Raw genomic sequence first — 21,529 nt, 5'->3', positions numbered from 1 at the left:
AGAACCATGTCGCCGTTTATTTTAGCGACATTATTTGTCCTAATTACGGCCCCTGCATGCGGAGAGATTTTGCATAGAAGAAAAAACTCTGATTTCTTCTAAATTGGCTAATTTATTGCCCCATGGTACAATTTACTAACGTGATAATCATACAAGGGATATTTTAAGCCATCAATATGTGCTATTGATCTCCGCTGCAGCTAACAATACGACAGTTTTATAACGAAAGAGTGTCAACATGGCGGTCTATTTAAACTTTTAGAGTTACCGCCCCTTACCCCATTGGAGAATGGGGATGGAGTGCAATGCACAGTGTTAGTTGGAACAAAATGATTTCATTACTAGGAGAATATTTTACTCAGATGAAGAAATGGAACAAACGGCAAAGTTGACGCAATCTAAACTTGTAGCAACAACTGTTTTGGAACCAAAGGATGATTTGAACGAGGTAAAATTTTGGGTTGCACTTTATTTTTTTCCTGTATTTTGATTGTTATTTTCCATGTATTTCTTAGCAAATGACAGTTTTATTTATGTGTGACTGTTAGAATATGAAACTTCCTTCAAATATTTATATAAAAATAAGTCAACTTATCTCATGCTAAACTTCTGGATGTAACATTTTGTTGAAATACACAGATTTAAATCTAATTAGTAATTAATTCTAAGTGGGCACTATTGTTAAAACTTACAACTAAAATCATGACTGGCTTTCTTTAAAAAAAATGATGTACAAGTATATACAACATATGCTCAGCTTTCTTCTATACATTAAAGACATTTATTTGTTTGTAACAAGACATGATATGAACAAAAAACAATTTAGGGATAATGATATTTATGGAATGAATTGTTGTTTCTAATTTATTGATGTACATTATGTGTTTTCAGAGATTTGAACAGTGTTACAATGTTGTTAACAATATCCGAAATGGAATGTCAGACAGGGAGGCAAATGACGCCCTCAATTCCTATGTAAGTTATAATTTATCAACTTAAAAATAAACAGATTTAAGAAGAAAAGATTGCAATTTTTAAAAAAATGAGAAGTTCAAAAAGGAAAAATTTTTATGTAATTAATAATTTAAATCTATATCACATGTTCAATATAATAAAATGATTTTAGAATTTATCTGTTCTTTTTGTGGATTTTTCAGGTATCAAAAGGACCATTACAGCATGAGGAAGTACAGTTGGGACTACTGTATGCAATCCTTACTGACCCCACAGCATGTGTCAAGGTGTTTATAGCTTTTAGGTCTTCTGATACAAATTTATGTAGCGGGATTGGACTGGGTTGATCATCGGTGACCAGGTAGCTCAGTCGGTAGAGCACTCAGCTAGTGTTCAGAGGGTCCCGGGTTCGAATCCTGGTCGAGCCGCTACATTTTCTCCTCTCCTGTTACATTTATATTTACTGTAAACACGCATACTCATTTTAGTATAAGTTTTTTCAAAGCTTTTTAGCGGTCTTTGAAGCAATAATTTGTGTACAGTTCTAAATTTTATAAAAGGGTCACAATGAGGTAAACTTATAAAAGGGTATTTCCAGTATTTACAGTACATGTATATGATATCATGTAACTGGTCTGTTCTGTCATATCATACTGCCATGTTCATTAGTTTTGATAATACACTGGTTCATTTGGAAAAAAAAATCAACTGGATACATTCCACTAGAAATTAATTTTTTCGATGTGTTGGAGTCTTTCAATCAATGTAAATGTTAAAAAATATTTAGCCTTACTACCTTACCCTGATGTTCAAAGAAACAATTGAAAAATATCTACATAAGTTTCACTTTAGGGAGGTTAGCAAATGAAGAATCATTACAAAGGGCAATAACTCTGTATAAGTTATTCATCATGACTAATCTTCTGACTACCATTTTCAGAGTTATCGGGACATGACCTTGATCAGTAGGGATGCCATGTCACTTGTTCTCAGACATACAAACCAGCTGATATTTGAAAAATGGTTGAAGCTTTTGGACAATACCAAGGTTCAGGTGAGTTCATATTTACAGTACATGCACATGTATACATTGTAGGTGTCAATTCATTGACTTGTTCACACTTAAAAATGTATCATTCAGCACAATTATATTCTATTCTTATTTCAAAGATGTTTTGAAGAGTTGTGTTTATTCAAATATTACAACAATCACCATATTGTAAAAGAGAAGGAAAATGATGAAGATAGTTGTCTAAATTACTGAAATCTGATTGTTTCGATATAATCTAAAATGTTTACTAAAATCTAAAATAAATCATGACTGTATTATTTGATATAGGTTATATGGTTATTGAGATCACTAGTGAAGAGTTCAGTAAATGGAACAGAGAGTGTGTGTCTCAGTCTTCTCCGACAGATAGCTGGTGAGTAAAAACAAAACAAAAATAATAGTTTTTTATTAATGTTTTTATAAACTTCTCATGAGCAGGTGAGTAATACTAGAACTTAATGTAATTTGGATAATTTGTGATTATTCCTCAATATTTGTTTGTATACACTTTTTATTAGCTTTTACTCAATCTTTAAGAAATAACTTCAGATACCTGTAAAAAAATCTGTCTAACAGTGTTTATTTGTCATCATGTAATGCATGTATTCATTTACTCATGCAGGTGGGGATGTTTCTCAGAAGAACATTTGGCTGACAGAGAATATGCTTGATGTATTCACAGAAAACAGGTAAGTCTAGGATATCTTAAGACAAAGGAATTGTATTCTTAAACTGTTTGTTCAAAATGTCACAATTATAGTAAGACCTATCAAGTTGAAACCATATGATGTTACTGCGAAACAATGACATGCATGTATTTAGGCATGTTAGTGATTTTAAATCATCATGACAATGTATTTTCTTGCCCTCCATGTTTATTATTTCATCCATTTATATATAATATTATGTTTGTGAATGATAAAATTTGTTTTAATGTAACCCTTGGTCGTCCACTTCATTGCAACCTCTCACATCACTTCCATGTTTGTACCATCCAGATGTCATGTTGAGGTGGGGGCTGTGATGGCGGAGTGGTTAAAGGCCCATTACCATTCGAAACAAAAATGAAAAGTTTCTAAAAACCAATTATAACATAATAAGGATTATATCGATGACCAAAGATGAGGTTACAGCACCAAACAAATGCGAAATCATTTGCATAATCCATGTTAACAGTGAAGATTAATTTCACTGTTTTGTCGTCTGGCCCAGTAATAGTCAAGTAACGCGCAGTAATTAGGACGATGGAGGGAAACCCGCGTTATGAATATTAACATTTGATTTATTTTTAATTAAATTGCTTAAAATGTGATTATAAGGAAATTACTAACTGTAAGCTAATAACTTTTGCGACTCTACAAAATGTTCAAAATTGTTTTGCATTCCAATTTTGAAAATAAAAAGCTGTTTCAGAAAGGTAGCGGGTCTTTAAGAATTAAGATGTCTTGAAATATTATCATAAACCGTTTTCCACTGCGTCACAAATTTAATGTCCATGTGGTGATTTTTCTTTGAATATTCCAGCTTTTCTTTACTATCTAAACCTGGCATGTCCTTAAATTACCCTGGCTGTTTATAGTAAGATGTTAACTAATAAAACCAAATTTCTGTGACAGACATTTGTCAAATCAGTATCAATATATTTATATGTTCAAATTGTTTTAAAGAACAGACTGTTTTTGTTTTCAGACCATGGTTGGACAAGTTCCCATCCCTAATAGCCACTGTTGTGTACACATATCTTCGAGTCATTGAGGACCACAACGGTCCATTGTTTGTCACTTTACGACAACGGGAGGTTGAACTTTGTATTGGTCTACTGCGAGAAAAGGTAAAAGGATATCATCAGGAAAATGTTACATTTAAAATTAATTTGTTCAAACACTAGATTTCCATCAGTCGGTAGAATTCAGAATATTTCGGCTTATTCAAAAAATTAAGAGTCATATTTCTTTTGATACTTATCAGGTCAAAGCAGCTTTAATTGACTCTGTATTAAGTTTTGTGATTTAAATATTGCAAGGGCTTGTACAATAGAACCATATGGGTCAAAATCAGGATATCAAATTGTCGTAAAAATTTATAAGGTATTAAAAAAGGAAATTCCCCGAGGTAAGTTGCTGTGAAAATAACCTGGTTCACAGTAAGACCAGTAACAGTGATTGGATTTCATTGAAATTTGTACCAATATCATTGTTAACAACTTCAACTTATCCTAGTTCCCTATTAGATGTATTTGTTATGTGTATTCTGATTTATACTAGCTCCCTTTAAGATGTCTTTGTTATGTGTAAACCCATGCCTCTGACGCTGAAGTCTGTTTATGTTAACAGTGGACAGACTGTATCCACATCGGACGAGACCTTGTAAGGCTGCTACAAAATGTTGCAAGGATTTCAGATTTTGAGAAGTTATGGAAAGACATGGTACAAAACCCTTCAGCAATCCATGCACAGTTCACAGGTAGGAAATATTTGCTGAATTTTCCATTGATTTATCGAGTAAAACAATCACATTATATTGATAGATTGATGTATTGTTACACCCCGATGGTATTCTAATCTATTTCTGACATCAGGTATGGGGTAATCGTAATCGTGTAATCGTAATCGATTGTAATTAATAACATTTTCTCAAGTAATCGACAGTAATCGGTAATCGAAGGCTATTTCGATTACTTGTAATTGTTCTCTGGTCAAATGCCAATAATAAATAATTTAGACTCTGAATTTGTTTTATTTTAGGTGTTCAGCAGTTGATGTTAATGAGAACATCCAGGAAGTTTTTAATCAGTAGATTAACACCAGACATGGAAACCAAGCTTGTATTTCTCGTTACCAAGGTAAAGATCATTACCATAGTTGCTGTTACTAATTTTTATTGAAGGTTACCTTTGGGAGTCAACAAAATTAAATCATACCTGAATTTCTTTTTGCGAACATTCATTTGACAGTATTTCAATCATTTTCCCCCGATAATTTTGTTTAGCATTAATAAAACTGAGGGTTGATATAAGCTAATATTGAGTTTAATTAAAAATGTGGGAATAAGAAAAATAAGAATTCAACAAAGTGTGTATTTCTTGTTTAATACCTGATCTAATGATCAGTACTTGGATTTACAATTCTGTAATTAATTGTTTGTTACAGGTGAAATTTGGGCAGCATAAAAGATTTCAAGATTGGTTCCAAAGACAGGTTTGTAGTTTTAGCTTTGATACATTTTTCTTTAAAATTTATACCATCAAATGTGATTTAATGTAATACATATATATATCTTAGAACTGTTTTCCATTTGTAAAAAAGCAAGAGTTATAATTTGCCTATGCATGTGTTTGTAGAGATTTGTTTTACATGGTTTTCCAGTATTTTGATGTTATTTCCAGTATCTGTCGACCCCAGAGAGCCAGTCATTAAGATGTGACCTGATACGTTACATATGTGCTGTGTTCCATCCTCCAAATGAATTGATCTGCTCGGACATCATTCCACGCTGGGCTGTGATTGGCTGGTTACTGACTACATGTACCGTAAGTACTCACTTAAAGGCCCATAACCTTTCCGGAGCAAAATATATAGGTTTCTTAAAGAACATTAATAACATCAGAAAATGCATACCGATGACCTAAAATAAGGTTACGACACCAAACATATGCAAGATTTCCTGCGTAATATATGAAAACAGTGGAGAGTCCATTCGCTGTTTTGCCATCTGGCGCAGTGATAGTCAACTACCGCGCGGTATTTAGGACGACGGTGGGAAACATAATACGACCCGCGTTATGAAAATAAACATTTTATTTATTTTAATCAAATCGTTCTGAAGGTGATGATAAATGTAGTATTAGTGGTAAGTTAATAATTTTTAAGACTCTACAAAATTATCGATCTTGTTTTACTTTCCCATTTTAAAAATTAAAAGCCGTTTCGGAAAGGTAGTGGGCCTTTCAACCCAAAATGAAATAAACCTATTGTGACTAAATGGTTAGTTGTAGAAATGGCGTCATCCTTTTTCTTCAAAAACTGAAGAATTGCATATTTTGGGTTTTTTTTTCAAAAACTAAGTATAAACATTCCTTTCCAAAGTGAAATAAAACCACAATGACAGAATGTTAATTAAGCTGTGGAAAGTCTGATTCAGATTAAGGAAGATCATTTTTTTGCAACTTTGGAAAGTCTTGATTCAGATTAAAGAAGATTATTTTTTTTGCAATTTTTTATTGTCTATGAAATCCATGAAAGTAACTTGTTTTACATAATGCCAATGTCATTATGAGAAAAGTATTTTATGCATGATTTACATTGTAACTAATGGTGATATAATTCTTTACATCAGTCCAATGTTGCTGCCACCAATGCTAAGCTGGCCCTGTTTTATGATTGGCTCTTCTTCGATCCAGAAAAAGACAGCATTATGAACATAGGTGAGTTTGTTAGGTAAAGGTGTTCATACTGTATGATAGGTAAAGGTGTTCATACTGTATGATAGGTAAAGGTGTTCATACTGTATGATATGAATTATTCCTAATGGATAGTATAAGACAATGTTGACATTGACAGGAGCTTTTCAGTCTTTGATTTCTGAAGAATTAACAGCCTTATTTGTTTTTTGACCATCCAGTTGTTTTGGGGAAGGGTTCCTATGTTGTAGTATATGGCAACCTCACTTAAAAGGAGACCTGTTACATGTTGACTGAAAGAAATACTGGAATCACATTTAAATATTTTGGTCAAGAACACAAGCACATCATAGCAGACTGCAGGACATTCAGAAATTTGTAAAACTCTGTTGTAAAAATCAGTAAACCTTTTAATGGAGCATTCTTATTCTTTACCTAGAATGTATTGGTTGTAGAAGATTTATGTTTCAGAATTTATTTTTTCCTCTATGCGCTGTATTCACTGTACTCTCAGTACTTGATTACTTAGTTTGATTTGTGGGATTTGAACTCGTGACCCAGAGGTGGTAACATATTGGTACATATTAACTACTTGGCCACCATGGCCTTAATTACTTTATATCAATCCATTTATATATATTGTTTAGTGATTTTTATGTCACAGAACCTGCTATTCTTGTGGTAATATGCATATATACCAGCTTTACTTGACCACCGTGACCTTGATTGGTAGATATCAATCCGTTATGGTGATGATTTATGTTACAGAACCTGCGATTCTTGTGATGTTCCACTCCATCCGTCCCCACCCTGCCATCACAGCCACCCTGTTAGATTTTCTCTGTCGCGTAAGTATCCTCTTCTATATCATTGCTACTTGTAACAATGACAATAAAGAAATAGGTCATAATTTTTAATAAATCACACAGTGTTGATTTATTGCAGCGTATTATGTGTCTACCTTGAAATAGGAAGTTGCTAATGGTAACTATTACTGGTACCTAGAACCGTCCTGCCTGTCCGGTTTCATCATATCTAAATTTCATATGGAGGTAGAAATATTTATGTAATACAGACATTACTAGGTATATAACCAAAATTGTCTTAGCAAATAGTGCATCTAAAAATATGATCTGACTGAATTCCTGGCGGTCAACACTATCAAGTAACTTTTAGATGAATAATTTGAGAAATACATATGTAGCTATAAGCATTATCCTATCAGCTCCAGAAGGGATTGGTCTCTAGAGCTGTCTACATTAATGGTATGTGACAAAAAGATTTACACTATGAGTAACACAGAAGATTAGAAAGATCACTGTTTGTAAGATGTACTATGTAATGACAATTTAGGTTCTGGGATGTTGATAAGAATGGTCACTGATGAATGTTTGCATTGTTACAGATATACAATATGTTTTGTTTGCAGATAATGCCCCACTTCAGTTTACCATTAAAAGTTCATGTAAAACAAGGGATCTTCACATCACTCAAGACCATTCTAGACAAAAGAGTTTTGCAGTAAGTATCCTTTTTCATTACATGACATTGACTTGAGGCTGCACATTAAGAGTGTTGATGTAATGTAAATTCTAGTAATCAATTTGTGATAAACAAATAGTTTGTGGATTCAAGCATTACTGTTTTTCAATTTTGAATTATATATGGAGACCTTTGTTTTGCAGATCTTTGTCGCCACTTTTTGATAACCCAAAGCTAGATCGAGATTTACGAGCTTTAATCAGGGAAAACTTTCTGGAGTTCTGTTCACAAGAAGGTCAGTATTTGTTACTGTGTCTCTACATTGAGGTAAAATTTGTATTCACTGTCTGTGATATAATCATCTTGATCAGAAATAAAGAAGTTTTGAATTATCCTTTAACTTCCAGAGTCGCTAAAAAAAATTTCACTGGGAATAGTGATACATGTATGATGTATCATTTTTGGTTCTTTCAAATCATTATTCAAGGAGTTGCTAATTTGATATTTATGAATGAATATAACCTGTCCTAATGAACATTTGATCAAGCAAACACATTTTACCTTAAAGTTTTTACACTATGAAAAATTGTGCCCCATGCTTTTTAGATATACTTTGGAATGTATTTAGATTGAATTAGAATTATTACTTTGGCTTTATACTTGATTCAGTTAAAGAGGAGCCACTTAACAACAAAGATGTGATAGAGATTGACAATGGTAACCATGTGGATAACAATCTGTCGGACGACCACGCTGCCTTCAGTGATGAGGATGATGACGTACCAATAGGTTTGTCTTTTAGTTTCCTTTGATATTTTCAGTTTATACTCTAAAAGTACACATTTATCATATTTATCACTTTTGGTGCTGAAACATGATGGCGCAAATCATCACAGGTACAGTCATGTAATGATTGTTACATCATCAACATTGGAAAATTATGTTATATTTTCACAAATTTTGTGATGTTATTCTTTCAAACAAGTGATAAATATTGAGATATTAAATATCAAATGTATGATAACTTGAAGTGGAATTCTAACAATATTGAAAAACATCAGTTTATATAGGGCAATATATGAAATAAACATCACAGTTATAAGATGATCTTACTTATGCAGGGAAATTAAAACCATCAGAAACAAAGTTCCAGCCAATACAAGACTCACGTTACCAACATGTGGATATCACGGACATCTTACCACAGCTGGGCGGTGACCTCCAGGACTTCACAGAACAGCTTCAAGCCGAGAAGTAAGGCCAGAACACACATTATGTGACATTAAATAGTGTTTAGATTATGACTTTAAAAACAAGTCTTTATTGGCTGATAGGCACGATTTAAGTTGTAATGTTCTTTTTCAAATTCTTACTTATTACAATAAAAAGTTATGACCATTTTTGGTAATTACCTGGCCTTAAAAACTATTGTGCCTGGTTTAAGTCAAAAATGGCTGATATCAAATTATTTTGTTTTGGATACTATACACAGCTTTACATTTGTTTTAGGGACCCAGAAATCCAGTGTGAGATCATGGATAGAATTATGCAGACAGTGCTAAATGAGGTAAATTATTTTGTTCTCTCATCAATTACATAAAATTTGTCATCAGTAAACATTCAATGAAAGATGTCACCATATGCATTAATTAGCTTTATAAATTCAACAACATATAAAAGGATATCAGAGTCATATTGAGTGAGTCTATGTACAGTATTTAAATATGTAATAGGAGAGAGGATAATAAAGCAGCCCAACCTGGGTGAACCAGGACCTCCAAACACAAGCCAGATTTGCTACCTTATTTCAGATTATTGGCCCATTTGCATTCCAATACATATGTAATAGCGTATAATTGATAAAGAAGCTCAAAATGAAAAATAAATATACAAATTTACCAAAAAAATATATTTTATATAAAATGTTTGTCGTATCAATTTAACAGGATGAGTTTGACCAGGATACAGCCACGCCGCTAGCCACATGTCTTTGTGAGATCCTCAGCAGCCATTTCAGCACCTCTATATTCCCTCAGGAGACAGACGAAGAGTAAGTGGCTAAATGTTGTTGCTTGTGTGAATTTAAGGAAAATATATAGCTATGTAAGAATGGAGATGTGATTTGAATAAAACTAGAAAATCTTTTTGTTTGGTATACACATATTAATTCTATGTTTTTGTATTTCAAGTCTTTAGAAGATTCTGTTTGGTATACACATATTAATTCTATGTTTTTGTATTACAGGTCGTTAGAAGATTCTGTAGGATCACCATTATTTGTAATGTTTAGGTAAGTTAGCATTCAATGATGCCTTTGCAAATTTTCTTTTCAAATATTGATCTTTTCTTGTTATGGTTGATTGTTAATTTCCTATCATGGTATTTAGTACATGGCTTATGTTTACTTTTATAATTGATCCATACATTCTTCTCAGTCCATAATAATAATAATAAATAATGATAAAATCTTTTATTTAACCAGGGTTACATATTTAGACAAGTCTAATTTACAATATGGCCCTGCATCAATATTAAAGTTATCAGAGACAACAGTTTAATACAGACAATACCTTAATGTAAAAGACATATACATTCATATCAACATGTAAATAGGGTTGCTTTCTAAAATATTGGTAGAAAGTATAAAACTAAAATTGTGAAAACACATCCTTTAAATATTTTTGTTTAAAAACAGCAACACTGGGGGCATTTCTAATATCATTGTTCAATCCATTTAGTAAATTGGAACAAGTGAAAACAAATGAACGCTATACAATAATTGGCCATGCCGGTTAAGTTGTCTGACATGTTGTCTTCTGGTAAAGAGAACCTTAACTTTTCATTATTCTCCACATTCACATAGAAGGTGATTTATCTGTGATACATTGTTTTACAGGTTTTTATGTACTCTGTCAGAAGAGGACCCCAGTCGTCAGCCTGTGTTACAGTTGTTAGGGGAGATGTATGGTAAACAGCCTCGGATAGGCTATCACCTACTGTACTTCGTTAAAGTGGGGTAGGTATCATATTCTAATAAGGGGATGTACTATATAAAGATGCATTTCCTTGTGTCTGAGACTTAAGTTTATTTGGAAAAAGTAAAGTGAGAATTATACACACGACATCACGATTCCATAGACTTAAATAAAGAGATATTGGTGATTTGGAGGTCTCAGGAATAAAACATAACGGTAGTTTTCATAATTTGTCTGATTAACTACCAAATTTTCATATTTTCTTTTATTTGATAAATTCATTGGAAGCTATTTGAAATTGGGCTATAAGTGGTTGTCATGGTTACAGGAAAGTGAATGATGAGAAGATGAGCTCCTACAAAGATTTTTGTAAGAGTTTGGACAACAAAGATCTGGAGTCGTGTCTGATGTCGGACCTAAAGGTAATACTGTCCTGTCCACAACTGAATCTCTGTAATGGTTGTTTGTAAGAAATGTTTAAATGTCTATATTGTTGTAATAAAATGTAACTGTAGAATTGCCCTGAATCTAAAGGCAGCACAGTGTCTACAACAAATGTTTGTAAGAAAAATGAATTATCATAGGCTTGGAAAGAAAAGCTTCTGGAATCATCAGGAATATTTGGTAACGGTCACAGATGTTGAAAGGATATTAATGCATTTTCATATCAGAATTCAAAATATTTTTTTACCTAATATAAAGATTAGCTTCTTTCAATTTGCTATTAAGTAATTCATATTTTAATTGTTTTAGTTGGCCCAAGAAGATGATATCCGACTTTTTACGTTCATTATGCCAGACATCTATACGAATGTAAGTCTGCACAGACACAGATAATGTGGTTTTATTGAAGGCATTTTGAAAATAATATATTTATGTCCTTGGTCACAGCATTATCTTGAACTTCATTTTGAATGTTTTTTTTATCCTGATCAAATGTGCTCTTTCATTTCTTGAAATCTTTGATACCTCCAAATTTTACGATGATCCTATCAACAAGTTGATAAGGTATATATGATCTCCTTGTAAAAATTGTAATCTAATTTTCATCCATATGATGTGTGAAATATATGGGAAATTTATATTGATATGATTGCAATCTTGAAAGGAACATGATAAATGTTATGTGACAAAAAAGAGATAAAAGTCTATGTTTCTTTTCAGTTTCCGAGGATAGCCATTGGGAATTCAGAATTGTTGAATATGATTGTTTCTGCCATTGATGGGACACAGGTAGGAAGTAACTTACACTAATCAGTGCTGTTAGCAACAACAACAACTAGTACATTGTATTAAGTTCAGCAGATGGAACATTTATTGCAATTAATTTGTCATGCTCAAAACTCAATTAAAAACTACTCAAAAAAAGTTTGGATGTTTTCCATTTTTCAAGTAATACGTTAACCTGTTCATTTTTCCTAAACGATCAATTTAATATAATCTATATTGAATTATTGAAGGCTCTTTACAGTGGACCCTCGATAATCCGGACACCTTGGTTCCCAGCCTAAACTGTCCGGATTACGAGTTTTCCAGACAGACGAATTCCGTGTTCTTAGTCAATTAAATTGTCACGTACGAGTTACTCCCCTTGACCTTGTAATCAATGATAGGCTTTAATACTTTGTTTGTTATAGGTAATACCTTTTATAGGTATTCTTATATCATTACGTTAAGAATATTAAATAAACATATTTCTTTTTCAAAATACGAAACATAAGGCCGTGACGTCGTTTATTGTGCACTATGTATGCATATAACTACCTATCCCACTCTTGATCTGTCGTACGGCAAATTGCCTAACCAAGGATCAATATCATCTACGTTCTTGGCATAAAAAAACTATGATAACAAATAGTTGTGAACATTTTATGAACTTATATAATTGCTCTTTTATATAATGTGTGTTTTGATCACCATTTCCACAAGTCTTTGCTTTCTGACTTACAGACGTGTAACAACCACGCGCACGTTCACTTTCATTCATTCATTCATTCTTTATTTCCTCTAAAAGAGATACAATATATGTTCAATATATTCAAAAAGAGAGTGAGAAAGAAAACACATAACGTTATCGCGGAAAAAAAAAGAAATAATAATAACAATTTACACAGTCATTTCAGTTGGAACCTGTCCTCAGCTGCCGTTCACGTCTAACTTCGTGCACAATATCACACACGTGTAAATGGCATATGCCGTAGCCTTTATATCTTATACCACAGACGATGAATTCGAATAGATCCACATACATTTAAAATTATTATTAATTTTGTGAGTATTATCTCACTTTATTGTATCCGATACTCATAGCGATATATTCTGCATGCGAAACAAGTAAGGTATCTACAACATACGTACCCGTACCCAAACTCAAACTGCATTTTTAAAAGCGTGTGGCTAAAAATATATTGCGTATCTCAATTACAACACTGAAGTTTGATCTATAGAAAACTAATGAACCGTTACATGACTGCATGTACCCGTGTGGGAAAGGTGTTCAGGTAAACGCCCGTGGCTATGACCTGGCAGCCGTCGTTATGACAACACAGTCAGTGACAAGTGATAGTGTGTATTGTAAACATGACTGTAGCTGGCCTTGGATTTTCTCGGCACGTCGCGACAACAAATTGTCCGGATAATTGCGGGAATTTATTAACGAAAATTACATTCCGTTCCCAAAATGGAGTTCCGGATTCGGAATACGAATTTCCGGACTAGTGAGTATAATTACCGTTACGGAAATCCGTTCCCTGAGAAATCCGTTCCCTGATATTTCCGTCCGGATTGTGAGTTTTCCGGACTATCGGCGTCCGCATTATCGCGGGTCCACTGTATTTTGTTTTCTGACTTTGAGCACTGTAACCAAACGGATCTGGCGTTACTAGTCTGAAAATTTTTGTTTCTCAAATATTAATGTAACATTTCAGATAATGTATTCTTAATACTTTTCAGCTCCAAGATCTGATTTGTCAAATTCTCCAGGGACACCTAGTAATGTTCAGGAAGGATTCGTTTTTGTCTGTTTTGAGTAAGTAATAATTGTCTTTGGCAAAACTGTTTAGTATAGGGGTATTCCAATAGATGTATCTTAAAATGAAAGCGAGAAAAAAAATAATTATAAGAATGAAAAAAGAAAGCAGGAGGTGAAAAAGGAATAGTGAGAAATTGCATACTTTAAAACAGAAATTAATAGATGAACTATGTTTCATGTGTTAACGTTGTTTCCTTTCCCTTTAAATTTAAATGTTGTTCCGTCCTACAGATGCCAGCCTGGACTGGGAGACCCTGGAGCAGTACTTCCTGTGGCAGCTTATCACAGCCCATAACATCCCTGTGGAGTACATCATGCCGATACTGCCTAAACTGGACTTCATGAGTATGTATGCTAGGATGAAATAAGGACCAAATTTAGGTGATATTCTATAATTAATGTAATCCTAGTATGGTGGCATATTCTGCGCTTGTGTAGGAAAATAAGAAGTTACAATACACATGTCTTATTGACTAAAACACAGCTGTCCGCCCAACTTCAGAGGGTGAGGGGGATGACATTTGGCCTGAGTCATTTATTCTGTTGTCTTTACGGGTGGGATAAAGTCTTTTACTTGTATATCTGTTTTATTGAGATAAGGATTGTGTGTTGTATAATAGTGTTTATCTAATGGGTTATACCGGGTATATATATTTTAATTACTCCACACATACATTTATTGTTACATATTTAATGTACACAATTCATGTTCTTGTGATAATACAATTTTGGTTTTAAACCATTCCAATTTCAGGCCATGCAGAAGCTATGTCCAGTATGCTGGTACTGTTGAAGATGGAAGGGTAAGTGTGAGTTAGATGATAATATGCTACAAGAATCTAAAAGGGACATTAAAAAGGAGGTGTTAAAACATTTTGCTGATAAGGAGCTTCTGAATCTGAGAGAATTTATGTATTAATGATATAAAGTTACTAGTTTTTAATGCAGTATGGAATCTAATCAAGGTAGATAAATTGATAAGAACTTATTAGTAACTTTTCAAAAGGTGTACAGCATCACAAAGTGACACATAGAATGAAAAAGCTAAAATTCATCTGGTAATGACTTTCCTTGCAGACCTTCAGCAGACTTACTTCGGCCAGTCTTGTGTCGCGACTGTAAAAAGCATGACTTTTTCACGGTATCTATACTTAAATATTGGGCCCAGGAGTTTGAGGACAAATTGGCCGATCTCATCCTGTCTCAGGTGAACAAACTCAGCAGCACTCCCAAAAAGAGGCAAAGGTAAGTGAGCCATAACAATACAGTCCCTGCAATCCCTTCTAACTATGTTCCTGTAATCAAACAAAACAGAGAATCTGCTACTGTCATCCGATTTATTTCCATAGACGATTCAATTTTGCATATCTGCAAAGCGAAACCGTGAAAATTTATCTCCCAAAAAATATATCAAGAAACAGGTAAAGTAGAACTCTAAGACTCAAAAATCGCTAAAGAAGTGTTTTGAATGAAAATGCAAAATTAAGTTGGTACTGTATAGGGGTATTTTTGTGGGGATGATATTCTCGTATTTCATGGGCCATAATGTTATTGACAAATTTTTTATCCGTGTATATCAGTAGAAATATATATATACACTCCAAGCCAAATGGCAAAATTTTAATTCTCTTAAACCGGCTATGCTGTATTAAAAATCGTTTATATTTACTAACATAATAAATAAAATTAATTAATAATAAAATTTAGTATACAGTATAATTTGTCTAAACCGAACCCTGTATAAACCGGAAACTTGTCTATACCGATTAATTTGTTTGGTCCCGGCAAATTTCTTAATAAAATATAGTACCCAAAACCTGCATAATCCGGAACCTGTCTACTCTGAAAACCGGAACTGTCTAGGTAATGTTACTTTACCTTTCTTTGTAAAATTAACTTGGGAAAACCGGACGCAATGTTTTCACAACATGGGACTGATCATGAGGCGTCTAAGGGGATTTACCTGTACCGGTATACTAAGGCCTAGATAGTGACAACTTTTCACTTTCCATTCGACGGTTTTGTTACATGTACATTGTATTTGTGAATACTTTTCACAGTCAATTCTGACAATAAAACATACACATAAATTCTGAGAGTTAATTTGAATGTAGCACACTGAGAGAAATGGATCGTACCTCAGAAAACAAGAAAACGTAGGATGGAATTCTGTGTTCTACCATGTATATATGTGAGAATAAATGTTTGTGCTGTAATAAAAAAAAATCTTATGATGATTTTCATGTGAACATATTGTCATATGGTTCTATCCTCTATAAACCGGACACCTGTATAAACCGAACAAATAGAATGGTCCCGTTCACATCCGGTTTAGACAAGTTATACTGTATTTACTAATCCACTGTCAAAAAACTGAATTGTAGTGAGATGCCACACACCATTATTCTGTCCTGTCTTCATATTGAGAAGGGTGATTTATTTCTCTAAAGCATAATATGAGCATAGTATCATTATGATTAAATATGTTATATAAATATCTCGGGTACTTTGCTTTTAATGATAATTTCTTTTGTGTTCTAAGGACGGGGTCAACAGCATCATCAAAGAAGGAGAATGCCAGTGTAGAACAAGTACTTTCACATCTAGATCATATGCGACAGGTGTGTCGCAACATATCTTGTAAGTAAAACCATCTTATTTAGGTCATATGTGACAGGTGTATTGCAACATATCCTGTAAGTTAACTTCCATAACTACTAGGTCACGATGGTCATATCTTATCATTCATATACAACAAAAACGCAATCAACAGTTTACCTGTTTATTACTTCAGTAGACATAAATTTTGGCAATCAGGGGCTACTCACTCAATACATAGCTATATTCATAACATACTCTTACATAACTAAAATGATAAATAGAGAATTGGAAGAGGCTTGACCCTGTCGAAACTCCAGAGAAGCGACTTGACTCTAAGTATAGAACTACATAAAGAAGAAGCTTGACCCTGCCCAACTTCAGGGAAGCAACTTGACTTTACGTATTAAAGAAATGGCTAAGCATGTGTCAGGATATATATTTTGTTTGTAATTTATGCTTACATATGCTGATGTGTCACAATATAATGTTGTAATGCAAGTCTTCATCAACCATGTTTTCTTTATAACTGTGAATAATGCCTAATTTTCATTTCAGTTTTGAACAATGAAAATATCCAGCAAGCTTTACAACAGATACAACAGTCAGCAAGTGAATCTCTCAAGACAAGGTAAACACCTTTCAACATTGTGTGAAAGTCTTTATTACAAATTTTAGGATCACAAAAATAAATATTTTACAAAACTAGACTGTTTTGGCACGATTTAAAAATCAGATATAATATTTTGTTGCTGAGTTTTGATTAAAAAAAATGTTAAATACAGTTGTTCAATGTTAAATTGCTTTACATAAGGTGACATGTTGGTGTAGTGGTAAACGTTGCTGTTATTTTGAATAACTTTAGGTACGGTGACCTCCTGGCCTTGGCGGAGGACATTGAAGATGTGAGGACAACACGTGTGTTACGTGGACTTCCTGTACGGAAAGCTGCCAGTGCTAGTGCTGCCATGGGCATTGACAATCGAATTAGTCGTGGCAACAAATCCAAAAAACAGGCCCAGGATTATAGTGATAGTGCTACAGAAAGTAGTGAGGTGAGTTTGTAATTCATCACTTTGGCTTCAGACTTTGGAATCGTTGAAACCTAGCACTTCCTGAAATAGCCCTGGCTGTTATGAATATATAACAAAATATACCTAAATTTGAATTCAAACTTTTGATAGAACAAGAAATAAGAACCATCACTAAGATGATAATATTATGCATATTTGTCAGAAGATATCAAGAGCTTCATTATTTACAACAGTAACAGTGGCTAGGAGAACAACTCTTTGGTATGTTTACATTTTCTCTGTAACCCCACTATGTAACCTTACCAAACTCAGTTGGCATTGGTCAGTGCATGAACTGCCGTCCTCTCATTTTGATGTCATTATCATTGTGATGTCACAATTGTCATGCCAGCAATCATGGAAAATGGCTGTCAAATAGCTGTTCAGTTCTTGACAACGATGAATTGTTAATTTGTTACAGATGTAAAATCTCTTCCGCACATTTAATTAACTTTGCGGCTGTCAAGTTGACTTTTATACTCGCATAATGGCCATCTGTATGCAGTCCAGTGCTTAAATGTACTTGTAACTCCTTTATCTCTCTTCCCCAGGATGAAGATCTAAAACCAAGAGCGAAGAAAAGAAAGAAGGTGATTCCTGTGGATGAAGACAGTGATTAGTGGGACCTGAACTTTGTGATAACGGTGCCTCTGGTCATAAACGTTTACTGTCGGAGAGTGCTATTTTATAGTGATGATCAAGTTTCTCTCTGACATCCAGCAGTGTCTCTGATTTACACAGTGGATATTCACTATTTTTTTTGGAATGAATCTTTCTACTACAATTCGAAACAGAATTCAGTGTCTGTGGCATCTTTTCTGAATGATTCAACCATTGACATTTAGAGTATCAACTAAGTCTGGAGAACTCGTTTAATGGTTTAAATTCTATGTTTACAATGGGAAAACAACAGCTCCACTGAGCCATTATAATTAGTAGTCTGACAAGTCAATAAAACAAAACTGGTCACCTGGACTGCCAAAGCATTATTTTTAGTAAACAATAGTCGCGATACTTTACAAGTCATTTGCCACTGATCCATATTCACTGATATTAAAGGGTATTTCTAGCTATGAGGATATGTGCACCAAATACAAGGGAACACCCACAACCAACATTTAGTTCGAGCATCAACCAGCTTTCTTAAAATACCAAAGGTAGTCTATTGATTATGACAGGTATTGTTGTAATTTGGTATCAGGAATGCCTATCCTGGACACATTGTCTTCAACTTGGTATGAAGATCTAAAACACAAATTACAAAAACACTTGATTGATCAGAACTAGAACTGTACAAAAAGACTAGACAATTCTCATTGGACTTCATTCAATGAGAGAATCAAAGTGAAATCAGTAAAAAGAAAAGTATTCGTGATGAACAAAAGATTCGTGATTCCACCTAAAACATTGACTGGATTCTGGACTTAAATCATTTTTCATTGATATGAAACTGGAGCTTTTACGTGGAGCTTTTACATTGTGTGACTAAAGGTGGTGACAATTACCTGATTCAGATGTACATCAACTCCTGCATTACCTGATGCTAATTTTATATGTGACATGTCTGTTGACTAAATCTCTGTTTAGATTTCTGTAAAAACTGTTTGTATGTAAAGTTACCTGGACAACAAAAGCAGTTCAGCGTTAACACTGAGGCAGCATCGCACATGTTTCAACTTATTCAATATGAGTACGAGTATTTTCATAAAGATATATAAAGATGTACACATGTAAGGACTATTTAAGTCTATCAAAAGGGCTTGGTCCTACTCCACCTGTCTATGTATCTCTGTCACATTGTCATGTTAAAATCAAACAATAAGTGATTCTGAACAAGAGGATAGATATACCAATTATTTATGTTGGTTTCATTTGTCATCATTTTAAGTTTGATTCATTGTCATAACAGTAAATTGTGAAGTTCTGAACGGATCATGTTATGTTCAGACCGTCATGTAAAAGATGTTCAGGTCCCTTGGGCCTTTTGTACCTGAGAAGTATACATGTTTTGATGAAGGTAACACAAGCTTGTGGTATAACTGGTAGAAATGAATTTACAAATGCTGATTTTGATTTAAATGTTGATTTTGATGGATGCAGAACTTTTCAGTAATTTCATTATTGAAATATTTTGAAGTGTTGAATCTCACTTAATGGAAAACTTCATTTTAAATATACATTTTAATAGTTAAAATAAACATATTTGAATTAATCGAAAACATGGTAAAGAAATCCCAATATTGTAATTGCATCATTACAAATGAGATTTAAATAATAAGTGCTATTTAATGTCTATGGTTTCCCTTGTGAAGCAGAAGTTCTATAAAGACATGCGTGTGACGGTATGTGTGTATACACACAACTGTAAACCTATACATTGCATTGTACAAATTTCATATGATATATGTGATAAAGTAAGTTATGTGTATATGTGATATTCCATTTGATGAAGATGTGTGTATACATTGCATTTTCATATGTGATGAAGTTATGTGTATACTCGACATTTTCATACGTGATGAATTTATGTGTATACATGACATTTTCATATGTGATGAAGTTATGTGTATACACAACATTTCTGTATAGGAAGAAGTTTATGTGTTTACATGACATTTTCATTTGTGATGAATTTTATGTGTATACATGACATTTTCATATATGATGAAGTCAATGTGTATACATGGCATTGTCATATGTGATTAAGATGTGTGTATATATAACATTTCCATATCTGATGAAATTGCATGTGTATGCATGGCATATATGGAAGAATAATTACACACCACACACAATGTAACACTGGTGATTAGAGAACAAGTTAATATTGTTTGCAGATCAAAGAAGAAATCATTGAAAAAATAAATTGAAGGAACAAAATGTTTCACCCATCACTGTTTAAGGGAGGTAGGGAAAACTGAAGACATAACACAGATATCAGTAAAATAACAATGAATCCTTGTTGTTATAGCCATCAATTGTTACTTCATCTTTACATGCAATAAATTGTATGGTAATACCACTGTAAATGTACCTGGTGTTTTCTTGTTCTTTCTTGGTAATATCCAGTCCTAGCTACATAAATAGTCATGACTATGGGGACATTGATGTTCCTGGTAGACAGGAGCATTGTCATCTAGAAATACCTTTATGTGAAATGATGCAATAATCTTTTTGGTGATCAAACTCAAACTTATAATTAATGAACACCTCTCTTAGGGGAGCACTTGCATGGGATTGTTGTCAAGGTCTTAAAATCAAAGGTCAAGTTCAAAGTTCCTAAAATAGAAATTGTGTTTATGTATATTCAATAAAATTCACTAAGTTTGTAATAATACCAGGGATATCAAACTTCATAGGCAACTCAGGGAAATAACATAGTTGAGATTGTTCCTGTTCAAGACCGAAGGGTTGTGGTTTTTTGTGACAAACTGTCCTTTGCAATCATGTTCAAACACCATGTACACCTTTCTAACAGGAATTAGAGCAATGAAACTCTTTCAGACCTTATAGGATGTTTTATGATGATGCACATCAGGACAAACAACACTTTAATGTTCAAGTCAAGGTCAAAGAAAGGATAAAAAGCCATCGTCAATGATTGACTTAACTTGAATGTATTTAATGTCTACCAAAAAATATCTGGATGATTCAGAGTCAGGGAATGGCTTGATGAATTTATCTGCTACCTGTTGTCTTGGGGTTGTTTTCATTTGCTGAGCTGATGCCTCTATGACCCAATGATATGCTGATGCTACAAAATTGTTACATCATATACCTTATTACACTAGCACAGTCAGATCTGAGAATATGTATTGTAAATTGAAATTGGGTGCCGTAGATTGTGAGTTTGAGGCCCGGATAGGGCACGAGTCAATAAATTGTCATGCTTTGTTAAAGATGCTCCACCACTGACAGTAGAAGACGATTTCAGTTACAAAAGTTACTTACTTTACACCATTACCA

General features: G+C 33.5%; 1 protein-coding gene across 1 annotated transcript; it reads left to right on the top strand.

Moving 5' to 3' along the window:
• The first annotated feature begins 45 nt into the window (after window positions 1-45).
• LOC138333413 (integrator complex subunit 3-like) lies at window positions 46-20,596 on the top strand. Its single transcript, XM_069281771.1, has 32 exons — window positions 46-448; window positions 892-975; window positions 1,158-1,241; window positions 1,895-2,008; window positions 2,294-2,378; window positions 2,628-2,694; window positions 3,695-3,836; window positions 4,339-4,468; window positions 4,750-4,847; window positions 5,155-5,202; window positions 5,391-5,534; window positions 6,341-6,428; window positions 7,173-7,252; window positions 7,834-7,925; window positions 8,090-8,181; window positions 8,556-8,675; window positions 9,008-9,140; window positions 9,396-9,453; window positions 9,833-9,936; window positions 10,132-10,176; window positions 10,783-10,902; window positions 11,190-11,283; window positions 11,615-11,674; window positions 12,026-12,094; window positions 13,814-13,889; window positions 14,124-14,237; window positions 14,647-14,695; window positions 14,970-15,137; window positions 16,435-16,532; window positions 17,049-17,121; window positions 17,356-17,545; window positions 18,115-20,596. Exons 1-32 carry the CDS (start codon window positions 371-373, stop codon window positions 18,181-18,183), a joined length of 3,066 nt encoding a protein of 1,021 aa, XP_069137872.1. The 5' UTR covers window positions 46-370; the 3' UTR covers window positions 18,184-20,596.
• The last annotated feature ends 933 nt before the right edge of the window (window positions 20,597-21,529 follow it).

Source organism: Argopecten irradians, chromosome 10 (genome assembly GCF_041381155.1).
Source record: "Argopecten irradians isolate NY chromosome 10, Ai_NY, whole genome shotgun sequence".
NCBI classification, from domain to species: Eukaryota; Metazoa; Mollusca; class Bivalvia; order Pectinida; family Pectinidae; genus Argopecten; species Argopecten irradians.
This window is presented reverse-complemented; position numbering and strand designations above follow the sequence as displayed.

Coding starts and splice junctions, on each gene's coding strand:
- LOC138333413 (XM_069281771.1), top strand. CDS start 371: ATGGAACAAACGGCAAAGTTGACGCAATCTAAACTTGTAGCAACAACT. Junction 9,937..10,131: donor CCTCAGGAGACAGACGAAGA/GTAAGTGGCTAA, acceptor TTTGTATTACAG/GTCGTTAGAAGATTCTGTAG. Junction 10,903..11,189: donor CTGTACTTCGTTAAAGTGGG/GTAGGTATCATA, acceptor TCATGGTTACAG/GAAAGTGAATGATGAGAAGA.